The sequence below is a fragment of the Styela clava genome, chromosome 6 (assembly GCF_964204865.1).
Source record: "Styela clava chromosome 6, kaStyClav1.hap1.2, whole genome shotgun sequence".
In the NCBI taxonomy this organism is placed as follows: Eukaryota; Metazoa; Chordata; class Ascidiacea; order Stolidobranchia; family Styelidae; genus Styela; species Styela clava.
In genome coordinates, this window is record NC_135255.1 from 9,685,839 (window position 1) to 9,699,928 (window position 14,090).

The 14,090-nt window shown below is 33.4% G+C and overlaps 1 protein-coding gene across 1 annotated transcript; it reads left to right on the forward strand.

Annotated features, from left to right (window-relative positions):
- Window positions 1–137: 137 nt before the first annotated feature.
- LOC120331387 (uncharacterized) lies at window positions 138–12,089 on the forward strand. Its single transcript, XM_039398457.2, has 17 exons — window positions 138–247; window positions 455–607; window positions 941–1,081; window positions 3,121–3,138; window positions 3,388–3,519; window positions 4,003–4,140; window positions 4,547–4,606; window positions 4,860–4,982; window positions 5,391–5,528; window positions 6,236–6,268; window positions 6,595–6,732; window positions 7,060–7,196; window positions 7,912–8,030; window positions 8,776–8,920; window positions 9,781–9,886; window positions 10,513–10,664; window positions 11,164–12,089. The coding sequence occupies exons 1-17, from the start codon at window positions 187–189 to the stop codon at window positions 11,362–11,364; spliced, it is 1,995 nt and encodes a 664-aa protein (XP_039254391.2). The 5' UTR covers window positions 138–186; the 3' UTR covers window positions 11,365–12,089.
- Window positions 12,090–14,090: the final 2,001 nt, after the last annotated feature.

Sequence of the window (14,090 nt, forward strand, 5' to 3'; positions counted from 1 at the left end):
AAACATCCGTAGATGACAAATTGAATACCTTGCAGACGAACCAAGAATCCGCTCGAAAGTGTGTGTGCATTCTTTCGAAAAAGCTTGTGAATTTCTAATGCTGTATGAATACATATATATAAACTGTATTCGTCAATATATATCATAAGATTCAGACTCCCTGCTGAATTTGTTAACCGAACGAAGATGTCAACAACTATACTCATACCTGTTATCGCGTTCGCGCTTCTATCCTTACCTCAAACCTGTAAGTGCAATTCGTTATTCCAATTCTGATATCGCTGGAATAAAATAAAATTGTCTGGTTATGTGGTACATGATATTTTGTCGAAATATTCCATAATTTAAAAAATTTATAAATTAAATGTGTTGTTTCAACCTTCATTTCGAAAAGTTCACAAACATACTATTAGCCTTCAAAATAACAATTACTTTTTGAGAATCATGTTTTCAGATTCAGACAGTCATGATATTCTTGACAATTGCGATCAAAGAGGAGATGACAGAGTGAGGTGTTTTGCTGGTGGGCAGCCATCTAAATGTGAAAAGCAGGGATGCTTTATGTGTGGAGCCAACAGGTTATCAAACGAAACAAAATGTATAAGAGGTTCGTTTAATATTGTGTCAGTCAGAAATGTCTTGCAATAGAAACCGAGTTACGATACGATCAAAGTTGGAAAAGTTGACTCGCCATCGAAACGCACAACTGTTTATATGCAGTTAAAATTAGGCAAACTTGAAGGTACTAGGTTGGAAGTGAAAGGAATTTCTAATTCGATTGGGAAATTATTGTAAAAAATAGCAAGTAAGATATACAAATGTTTTATATAGTTGTCCAAGTGCTTAACGATAATTTATTACCTTATGTACAATAAATCGTTTATATCTGAAAAAAATTAAGAAAAAAAAATGTCAAATTGACTGTTGTGTTCAAAAATAGGAAAAGCCTGCAAAAGAACTGATCTTACTGGAGCTGATAACTGCTGGGGAGGCAAAGAAGGAGAAGAAAATGCTCATGATTGCTTCGTAAAATACAAATGTGCTTGGTGTCCAGATAATGATAAATACAAGTGTGTTCGAGGTTAGAAAAGTTTTATATTTCATTTATTTTTTTGGAAGTTTATATTATACGGCATCAGCTGCAATGATATAAGTTTAGTTGACTGTGCTAGATCGGGAAGTATTCAACCCTGCAAAGTTGTTAATGTACTCATTTTGTTTTCGTTCGAATCCCAAAATACAACCTGATCTGATCCGAAATTAGCCCAATAACGAAGTTGACTTACTTTGAAATATGAATTGAATATTATTGTTTTTTGATGCCTAAATTTATTGCTTAACGAAAATAACGTTTTTACGTGAACAAATTTGACCAATTTTATTACAAACAGGCAAACACTGCGTAGTGAAAGATTTAAACCAAAAGAGACTTTAAAACAACATTTTATTTGGACTAACCCTAACGCTATCATAGCAGTCGCTGTTTTAATGCGGTCGCCATTATGACATTCTTTCACTTGATTACGTCGCTATTATGGAGTCGCTGTTATGACAGTCGCTATTTGGAACCCGAGCCGTTGTCACATGGCCAACGCTTAAAATAGATGAGTGCTTTACTAAGATGAAGGTACAAAACGTCTCTCCGAATGAGGAGTTATTTGACGCGAGCTCAAGGTACGAATTATGTCTGTATAAGACAATTCATTCTCCTTGTACCGATCACATGACGTTATTCCCAAATTTGACCAATTTTATTTTCAATATAAACTCGAAATCCATCCTGGACTGGCGGTCACCAGTCACTTTAATGCGGGTGAGGCTTTTTTATCACATCAGAATTCTATGCAACATGATGTTTAAACATTTCATCATAAATAGGTTTGTATTTGTACATTTATAAGAGGCATGTTGATCCACCTACAAGAGAAACAAGGCCTAAGTGAAAATTTTATAAATATCTTCTTATTTTTACGTATGATGATAATAAAATCATGAATAGTGCGCTTAATTTTTTTTTAATAAATAATAATAAATTTTGAAAAGTCTAAAATAATTTACATGAATATTATAATTTAGTGGAAATGTAAAAGTGATGGAGTGTACTAATTGTAGAATGCACTCGGCTATCCTGAATAAATAGGGATTGTGTCTTTAGGATGAAACCTTTCAGATTAACAAATAATTTTACTATGGTTTCACGAAATATATTTACTGTAATCATTTGATCAACGTTTCTACATATGATAACTTCTGAGGTATGTTACAACTCATAGTATGCCATCGATTCCCCCCATACCAAGTTATAGCACAAACGTGTTATTTCCCGATAAGACTGCCGCTAAAAAAATTGTGTAAAGTATTCATATAAGATGAAACACAATAAGCTTTTGATGATCATATTGATACGATAATTGGTAGCAATTACAGCTCCACCTACCTAAAGCAAATGGGTGCCTAATTTCAATTAGAAGAGATGCTAACATTTTATGTTCGGCCTAGTTTGGTCTAGTCTAGACAAACCATTTTCCATGGTTTGTTTGTTGTGACAAATCAGTGTTTGTAGAATTTGAGCGGAAATTAATGAATTATTAGATCAATTATTTACAGAATGAAATCATTTCCTTTTCCCTGTATATTTCGCCGTAATACAGACACTATGAATTGGCAAATAGGCGTTCGGGATTATAGTTGATGCCTTGTAACAAAATATATTCTGAGACCTCTGTATGTAGATAGTGAATAAAATCCAGTTGTGCCAATGTTAAGCCATGTTATTTCAAACAAAGGCATACATCGATTCAATATGACTTTACACTTATATATATATGTTAGATACTTGGTTTTTAGACCAATGCAAATAACAATTACAAGAAAACCCCTCAAAACGACAACACTCACCTATGTCAAAACAGTGATAATATGCAACAATACAGTATTAGATACTAAGTATCGCAAATTAATTTGTTCAATGTTGATATTTCCAGTGTGTTGCATAAATTTTGATAAAAAGCGACGAGAAACTACTCAAAATCTTTATACTAATACCGAAGTTTTCTATATATAAATTATATACTTTTATACTTTCATACTGCCTGAAATTTCATTTTTACATTTTTTCAGATTTTCCGAAGCCTCAGCGTGAGTAATGGTTTTAAGTTAACTCAATAGTGACAACTCAATTTCTGATAAAGTTTAATTAATTTCTATACATTTTCAACAAGTTTAATTAAATTAAAGTTCAGATTTTACTACTGAATCGGAAAGTGTACTGATATCGGGGTCCGAACCTACTTTTTTATCAGTCGTCGGACTATGGTAATGAGACCTTCATTCCTATCAGCGTTAAGAAAGAAACCATATGATGCATTATTAATCATTCATTTTTAGCGTTTGTTGATAATTGTGACCAACTCAAGCCTGAGAGAAGGTTGTGCAGAGGAAAGGCAAATAAGAACTCTACAAAATGCGCCGAACTAGGCTGTTATTACTGCAAAAATGGAAAACCCAGATGTATTGAAGGTATTGCTGTGAATAGTATTGTCTTTTCCCGGTGACGCCCGTGATTTACAGACTTACAGCCTGCCCCCCCTTCAGTTTATCCATTAAATACTCTTTTCATAAAGATATCATGAAGCAGCATAAACAATATTGCAATATTGGATTGTGGATGGATATTAGCCACATTAATAACGTCCTGCTTTCCCTGAAAAGCTCACATTAAAAATAGATTGAGCAATATTTTTTGACACATATCATCTTCATTTCTTTTCTCTCCCCGACCAGCGTAAGACTGAATTTTTTTACATCAAAACAACAATTGTGGTCATGTAGCTACAGACGTAATCTAGCAGTTAGATTTGTGTAATTCCTGATTGAATCTGTCTATTCAGTAAGTTGTGTATAGTATGACCTTATCGTTTGCTTTGAAAGTCACTGGTTGGTATCTTAAACTCATAATTTGATTGCGTAATTAAACAGTATTAAGACTATTCGTTTTTTAAGGAATCGCATGCCGATTCGAACCATCAGACGAAGATTTATGCTGGCAAGGTGAAGGTAAGGAGAACCAGCAAGACTGTCTTCGTTTATACAAGTGTTCATGGTGTGCAAGAAATCCCAAAGGAAGACAATGTGTTAAAGGTAATACATTCTGTATTATCATCAATTACACATTTTTATAAATAGAACGAAGCTGAGTCACTCTAAAATAATTACTTCGGGAAACTTGATGCCATATGCCAATAAAAACAGTGTCTTCTGGGTTCAAAAATAGGGAACAAATTACGAATCCTGCCCTTTCGTGTGGTTTTTGGGCGCCAAGACTATAGGCTATGAATGTCAAGCTATATAATCAACTTGCGCCAATGTGGACAGTTTGACTTTGGAATATTGAGTAAAGCATAAAAAGTGTTTGCTGACAAGAAAAATGAATTGTTCTGTTATCATATTATTCACCAAAATAATAAAAAAAACTGCGAGTTGTAGATAGTATTGTAATATTTATGTTCATTGACTAATGTCTAATGAATCCCATTTTTTTTTTCAGATACCGTGATTCCCAAAGACATACCGACACTCCCGCCACCTACAGCTATGCCAGCACCACGTAAGTTGTTACATGGTTAGTTATACAGGATATTCATAAAGTCTTAAAAACATTTAAAATTGCAAATGGATTTTCTCGATACCCTCCCTATATTGTTTTGGCCCTCACAGATGTATTAAATGTAGTAATTATAAGACAGAGTTTTTTTTTAATTTGAGGATGAAAATATTCCGAGAGAAATTTTATTTCAACACTGCTATACACAAAACTGAACGTATAATAAATTTTTACTTATATTTCCCATTTGTTCAAGACGTGGACGACTGCTTTGCTGGTGACATAAAAAGAAGACAGTGTTTCTCAAAAGGAAAGAGGGGCTTATGTCGTAAAAACGGTTGCTCGTATTGTCCCGAAAGAAAACCAAAATGTATTGAAGGTGCGATATAATTATTCACAATGAATTACAATGAAATAACAAAACAACATTTTTGTTCTTTTACAGTCCATTAGAGATCAGGTGAGGCTTCCCTGATGATGGCAAGCTAGTAACTCTGACTACAAATTGTTCGTGAATCAAAATTTCTAAGTTACGAAATAGTATAACAAGGAAATTTTGGGTTAACTTTACAGTTTTTTCTGCGTCTCTGCAACAAGCAATTTTATAATAGATTTAAAAATTAAAATCTTAGCATTTTTCAGTCAGCAGCGGTTACTAGAGTTGATGAATATTATATTTATATTATTGCTTCAAAAGTACCAGATCAACCGGAATTGTTGCGCCGATATTATTAATGACCGTAAACTATAAATAAAAAGAAGGAATAACACAATTTGCTCTTTAAAGGTCTGGCTTGCAGCTATGTTCCTTCACAAGCTCACAATTGCTGGAAAGGAGAACGCGGAAAAGAAAATGCTGAAGAGTGCAAAAAGATATATGGATGTTCTTGGTGCAAGAAAAACCCAAGATTCAAATGTGTTAGCGGTATATGTGTAATAATACTAAATCTTGGTCAAAGAATAATCATGATATAAAAATTGGAATCGTTCTAGTTTCGAAATACCAACTTCTACATAAAAAGAAAGTAATAAGAACTATAAATTTCAAGTAGATACAATGGAATTTGCATCTAGTATCGAGTTGAATTGAGTACAAGTGAAAATATGTAGAGGCAAATACATAAGAAAAACACACTGGTATCTTTTATGAAATTTCCAATGACGTCTCAATCTTCTAGCATTTTTTTCCGTGCGATTCAATTTTCAATGATAAATCATTTTTCACATAAATCTGAAATATTGCGCAATATGCAATCTGGTTTTGGTTTATTCATAAAACCAAACCTATACACAGCTCAAAATTATGAGTGCAAGTCGAAAAATCTCGCGGAATCATTTTTTTCCACTACCTGTACTGTTTGTTCATGTCTAATTGAATTTCGTCGTACAATATACGATTTCCGAATTATGAACAACAGATGAATCACACGTATAGGAGAATACTACTACTAGTCATCTTTTTTGAAAATCTAGTTAAAAATTTTGTGAAAAAAGAACAGCAAAATAGAAAAGCAACATATCAAGGTAACAAAAAGATGAAGGAGAACCAATAAATAAAAATTGAAATCTTCCAATGCTACCAAAATGTTTTTACATCGGTCATTTACTAACAATATTCCACCAATATTGCAGATTCTGTGATTCTTGATCCCCCGACGATTTCCCGTAAGTTGTTTTGTTGTACATGTAATACATTGATATTGAAAAAAAAAATTTGCAGAGCTTTGACCTTAGTCAGCAACAAAATATAATATTCGTAATTTTTTTTGTTGTGCATTTAATACATTGATTTTGAAATAAAAATCGTAGAGCTTTAACCGTGATTCATGGTATGCTCATCAACTGAACTCACTAAGGAACTGTGTATACTTCCATACCGTATGCACTTTTTCAAGCGATTTATCTAAACTTTCTGTATATTTGCTTGATACTTTCCAAAGAAAGTCGAGTTCAAATTGATTGAATCATTATCAATTTTTATCTGACTACAGCAATCACTTGCGCTGCTAAAGAAGCCGTCAACTGCTTTCCTTTTGTGGACCGCTCCATAAGCCTTGCCCAATGCGAAAATCGTGATCCTGAATGCATCTTTTGTCCGGAAAGAGAGGAAGGTGCAAAATGCTTGCGATGTGAGTAAATTTATTTCTTTTATCTGTAATACTCTGTGTTCTTTGAAATAATACTGTGTTTTAGTTCTTTGACAAAATCACCAATGCATTGTTTATCTATTCGTTATCACATTTAGGACCATATACCATATTTGAAAACTTCCAAAACAACTAAAATTACTGACATGAGGAGAGGTACTGTTTTCATGTATCAAATGTTACAGAGCGAAAGATCGAGGGGAGCATTTAAAGGAAATAGTATTTTTCTGTCCCAACCAAGACTCTAAGTATATATTATATCATATATACTATAGTATATGATAAAACGTGAAAATTTTTTCGCGACAGACCGTTGTCCCAATGGCTATCAAAAGAGATATAAATCTGACGGTTGTTGCAAAAGTGTTGGCAGTAGTGTGTCCAGTACTTCAGCTCAAAGAATTGTTAATGGAGACGAAGCTGCAGAAGGACGATGGCCGTGGATGGTATTATTATTATTTTTCTATTTCGTCATTTGTGACTTTATAAATAAAAACAAATACTTTCATATCGGCGAAACAACACTACTTCAATGTTTGCACAGGTTGAAAGGGTTGGCTATTGTAGATAACTATTGTTTGAAATGAAGGACATACAAAACGTGGTATAAAAAAAAGAACAAAAAATAAAATACGAAGAATTTGTATTTTGAAACGTATCGAACGAATTGTAGGCATTACTATTACTTAGAAAAAGAAGCCACGAGGCAGATTCCCTTCAAAATTGTAGAAATCCCATTTTAGCCGAATGTCATGGTGTATTTCCTAACTTAAAACTTTGGCTGCAATTTCCACGGTGCCGTCATATCGCAGTGATCGAGCAGACTACAGTTTAACATAAAGCGGTCTATCTATTTTACAGTTTAGAATCGGAAGTATTCATAAAATCATACAAGTAAAATTGTGTAGTAAATCGGTACAAAAATTCTTGGCAGTTTTGGCGTTTGGTGTTGGGTTTTACTCTGTATGGTGTATGCTATCCGACCCAGCAGTTCTGTAAGGTTAAACCTCTATTGTTGATTCTTTATTCATATACAGGCCGGAATTTAATCAAAGACTCTAATTACAGCTCAACACTTTCCAAATTTTTCTTTTGAGCTTAATTTGTGCATCTTAAATTACGAAAATGATGAATTTTACGAATTATTTTTTTTCTATTTAGGTCACTGTTATCGGAAATTATGGCGGATCTAAAACATTTTGCGGCGGGACACTAGTAAGCAAAAAACATGTTATATCTGCCGCTCATTGTCTGCTTGCCAGAGACCCGTTAAGATTCCAGTAAGTAGCGTTATAAAATCCTTTTGAGTTGTTTACTTGCATGCTTGTCATGCAGAGCAAAAGATAGCAGAATAATAGAGATGGAATAGAGAATAATTCAGATGGATATGTTTATTCAGTAAAACTATATCTAAAAAGGACATTGATTTCCTTACAAAACTCGTCAATTTATCGTTTAGCGCCTCCTGAATTTAAATCAGATCAGGGCTGGAACCAAAAAAGTTTCATTTTTTCTTGGTTGAAATCTAAATGTGGATTATGCTGTTAAATTGTTTTTGTTATGTTAAAATCGTCTTTTTCCGAAACTAATGAACCGATCATTTTAAATTTACAGTTCTGAAAAATGGAATGAGTCGCCATAGAAAACTATTACTTAGTTCTATTCGAGCCAATATTTTGAGCAAATTTTTGCAGTTTGTTTAGTGGCATGGTATGGCATATTGAAACACTTTTATACGGCCTTTCATCTTCGTGTACATATATTCGAGGATTAATCTCTTGTTACGTTATTGAAAATATCGATATTATATTGTATACATATGCTGTTATTGTATTTTGATTGTTGTCATAGTTGGTGGAGCAGGATCAACCATAATAGTTTTTAACTTATTTCATTCATTACGTCGAGCTGCGTTTGGTTGTATTTAATAACAAATTCATATAATATTCATAGTTTATAAGAACATGTTTTGTTAACGAAAACTCTTGAAATCACCAAATCACTGATGAATTCACGTCATTTCAGGGGCGTCAGTTATTATGTGGAAATGAACTCTTATGATCGCGAGAGTGATGATATAGTAAAGATCGATGTTTCAAATATAATTTCTCACGAGGGTTTTGTTTACGACGGCCTAGTACAGTATCACAGCGACATTATGCTGATGGAGGTTAGTTAGCCCAAAATTAAAAATCTCTTTATATTAGAATGAAATATTTCTGTATCGAATTCTGCCCGTCTATTCGCTCAGCAAAATCGATGCTTCACTTTGCAATTTACCAATAATGCTGTGAATACGGCACGTCATGTTCGTTAGCCGCATTTTTTAAACTTTTTGAATTTGACACGTCAGCCAAATCAAATAATCTCCGATGCTTTCTAGCTCTGGATGAAAATTTCAATTAGATATCTCTTGGCTGAGACGCAGCATATTTCATATTTCTATGGCAAGCACCAAAATGGGAAGTATTACCGATTGAATTTGACACCATTTGGTAAATCTTTCACTGTACATTTCTCCAAGATTGTCCCGATGTTTAGGTGTATGGAACAAACAAAATATTTGTCTGTAAAATTAGGGCGTCTGGAAGAACGGTATACTGGAAATATGACAATTTCACCATAAGTTGGTGTCTTCAAAAGGTTTTGACTTTCGTGGAAACAATTGAGCATTAATCTCTTGATTATTCGTTGTAAAAAGTTTTTATATTTTTTTTCATATAAACCTTGATAAAACCATCCATTACAGTTAAAGAATTGAACAAATCACAGTCAGTTTGCAATAAGTTATTAATATCATGGCAAATGGTGTTTTTTTAGTGAAGGTCTTTTCTCGTGGCCTTCAGGCAAACAACCAACGACTTAATGTAGAAAATTCTGGTTTATATATAATTTAAGCAATAACTCGTTACTATCATCAATTTTTATTGAATGCAAATTATACTTGGCGAGAGAATATTTAAATATACTTATTCTCTCCTGACCTGGTGTATCGTTTCTAATTTAAATAAATTTATACAATCAACTAAGCTGGCAGAAGAAGTTCCCGACAGCTCTAACATACAACCTCTTCCGCTGCCTCAAGGTGAAATTGTACATGTCGGTCAGCGGTGCATTGTTACGGGATGGGGATTAAGTGAGTCTCATTGCTTTTTATTTTACTATCACACACACACACACCACATAAATTATAATTATGCGGACGAGTTTCTTCAAGTATCGCATAATATGTAAATATATCATAATATCTCATCATGAAGATGATTTAATCGAAAATATAAGATGAAATCATGTAACTTAAACTTATGTTGTTCAAATTTCCTAATATCATACATCATTCCAAATCTCATTGGCAGTCCAAATATCGTTGAAGGACTGTGCCTAGCGACATCCTCGCTCGCAGAAGTTTTCCCGGCCAAAAATAAACTTGACGATAAATTGGCGGTGAGAAATGATTTCAAAACAATTTTGAGACCGAGGCGGTTTACTTGCTTGAAGATGAAAGGTGGTATTCAAAATACTGTTTCACCCTGCATATTAAAACAAATTGCTACTCGAATATTTTAAACGTCTTCGGAAAATAGTAAGCGCAAGTTTGTATATACAGGGTAAGAGGCGGGGTAGCCAAAAGGTTCAAAAACCCATGCCATATAGCAAATGCGACGACAGAAAAACAGGACAACTTTAAGTCCAACGTTACAACGTAGCTTAGCTCTGACCATATCGATGACAATATTATTTTATATTCAACTTTTGTTATAGCTTCGTTAATAGATGAAGATGTACAAACCAAGTTACGAGAAATAGCCGTGGATATTAGATCGGCTGAAGATTGTCTCGGCCCGGATCCAGATTATGATAAAGGACCACACTTCTGTGCAAATCGCGAAGATATAGAAGTAGACGTCTGTAACGTAAGTAATGCATATTCTGTGAAAGCTATTCTTCCCAATCGAGCCAAAAGACAAGAATATATTCTTTTAGTAATAGAAATAACACAACGTTGTGTGTGAGTGTAAGCTCTTGTATACACAACAGCTTCATTCTGTGCATTTTAATAAAGGCAGGCCGAACACTTCGACTAAAAATTATAAATCTTCGTAAACTTGATTCTGAAGAGTAATGAATGGAGGTTAGGTAAACTACCCTTACAAGTTTATTAATTTCGAATTTTAGAATGTAGTTTCAGGAATCAGCATGGAGGCTTTAAAACTTACAAATTTTTATTTCTGTCCGGGTTCAGAATGTAAATGTTTAAAAATATTTTTGTAAAGACAAAAAATTGTACAAGTTTTTTCTTAAATAGCGAAAATTCAATTTGACAATTAGTTACAAACACACATACGCTAATATCGAGTATTCTCTTTGGGGAAAATAGCAAAACAATGAAAGAAAAGAATTTTTTGTGTGCAGGGTGATAGCGGTGGCCCTTTGGCATGCCAAAGATGTGACAGTTGCGAATGGTATATTGCTGGAATTGTTTCAATCGGATATTGCTTTGACAACTTCGGTCAGTTTCCTGGACTTTTCACTAGAGTTTCCTACTACGAGGACTGGTTGCATGCAAATGGACTGGAGAAAAAAAATGGAGAATACAACTGCGACTTTTACTGAAAACAGATTTGACTATTACAACTATCTGATATTACCCAGTGAAATAGTCAAATATAATCAATTATATATTTATTGAACTCCTGAAATATTAAATGCTTATGATAATAACACTTTTGGGCAATTATATGCGATTACACAAATATTTTTCTTCATTCAAATTATTTGTTGTCATCCGCATTGGATGAGACAAATTTCGTTTTATTTTTTTGTGAAATTATCCACTCGCCTCACAATTAAATATTTATATAGACGAAATATGTTGGCCCATAATAATACACTTGGAATATTTGACACTGTCTATAGACAATGTACGGAATAAATACAAATAGGGGAAACCTGAATAAACTAATTAAATTTTGTTTGTGACGGATACGAATTTTTATTGGCTGTGTTATGCTGAAATTGGTTTTGTTGAGTTACAATCATTTAGATTTGTACAAATGTATTGTTTGTATAGAATATAGATAATATGCTACTTATAGCCAACGAAGCAGACATGTTACCACTGAAGCTTGAATATACTTGCGTTAACACTTTGTTTTGATCACCTTTTGACTATGTCATGTACTGGAAATGGAATCTTTCCATCTTAAAAGATAACATGTAATACCATGTGGATATATAACTTAACTTTAATATGCTACATGTCATTTAATGTGGAATTAACAGACTATAGTTTTCGCGCATTATAAATACATATTAAAAATCTATATCATAAAAAATGTGGCTCTCGAAATAAATGATTCGACTTCTGCATCATTGCATTAATATGGAATAGTCTCCTTGAGATGGTTACGAAAGATTTTTTTTCGCTATTTTGTCGCCAATGTTTATTCACAACCGTTTAAATTACAAGTAGAATGGGTCAGGGACAGTGAGGCAGATCCAATTCGCCCAACAGCAACAAAATCTAGATTGGTAATTTGGCAACAAAGCAACTTTGTTGTTTTCACCTTTTATTGGCTACCGTAGGCGGCATATGGTACACGCACAGTAGAAACAAGAAATGAATGAGTAAGCAACGGCCTTGGAAAACTGTTATAATGTATGAACGTAGAATGTATATGAATAAATACATACATAAATGCAGGCACACACATTATCCTGAGAAGCATCCCGGAGAGACTATTTGAAGCTAGCACATATCTGCTCACAATTTGACTTATTAAGTACCAGGAGCTTAAAGTGGAACAGAATTTTCACAACGTTAAGTGCGTACAATTTCAACTATCCTGTTAACTCATTCCCGTAAATATATTTTGGTTGTCAACGATTCGATATCTAATTAATGAAATTTTATAGGCTAAAGGAAATTTTCAAGCTTTTCGATGTTCAACATACTTTTATGCCAATTAAATATATCAGATGAATATCAATTTTTCAAAATCCTCCTTCTAAAACCAATACAATTCTATGAACAAACAACTCCAAGTAAATGTCAGTGTTTCTTCAAGTCTAGAAGAATAGCATTTAGAAATCTCATCTTGGTCTGCCTATTATACTGCATGAGTCCGATCTTACCTAGCAAGTTATTACATAAGTGAATCTGTAGCCCGTATATTCAAAATGCTACATAATGGTTACCAAAAGAGAACTTTAAAAAAGATTCAAGCTTGCAAAACCTTTCACATTGGAAAATGTGTCGTCACCTAGGTTATTGGACACAAAATGGACTTATGGATCGTTTTGTTATTAGGCACGATAAGCCTATGTTATTATGTTGTTTTTGTTAATATTCTTGGTCCTTTCCTTCTTCTTGGTGGGCCCGAAATGGGCCTATGGATCGTTTTGGTACTATGTTTTTGTTGTTCTTAGAATTCTTTTTCTTGTTGTTGTGGAAAAAATCGTCTCTCTCATTAACTACCGAACCACCGCGTTCGCGTTAGTTGCTATCTGGCGGTCTACTGCAAGGTTTCCGAAACTTTTTGAGCCGTGGACCAGGGCTGCCACTTTTGTCAAAATAAAAACATCTAGTTTGACTTCAAAAAACATCTAAAATCATCTAGACTGAGCAACAAAACATCCAAAAAATACATATATATATATGAATATATATATGAACAAGAGAGTACAAATAATTCTCTTTATATATATCACATCATAGTAGATTTCGAAGATCATTTGAAGTTGATGTTGTTGCTACATTTTCTTCAGAGGAATGTTTATATGTTTCTGCTGTACATATTCTTCTGAAACTGAAACAGGTTCCTTATTTTGATTTGGGTAAAGTTTAATGATAACTAGTAATGCATTTAATGAATCTGTCTTTGTGCTGTTTCATAGTTTTTTTGTCGCAGTTTATTGCTTTAATTTTTTTTTTCAAAATCAGTCTTTAAATGACGTAGTAACATTGCTGACTTACATTGCTGTTTCTGTGTTATTGTTCCACTTTCTGACTTGAGGATTTTTAGCTGACCTTCTGCACTGCCGATAATGTTTTTTTAGGATAGCTATGTTTTATGACAGCTGACAGAATGTATGTCGTATGTTGCTAACAGAAAACAATTACGCGCTTTTTAAAACAGTCAAATTTGCAGGTAGTCTTTGTTTCAGCTGTTTATGTAAGACACTGAAAATAAGAAAACTTTGGCATATACTTGATATATTATAATGCTCTCTCCAGTTTTGTGATAAAAATCCCTTGAATTTCATATCGGGCATATGATTTAAGTTTTATCAACCTCACATCTCATTCTAAATACAATTCGTTTAACAATTATGCACAT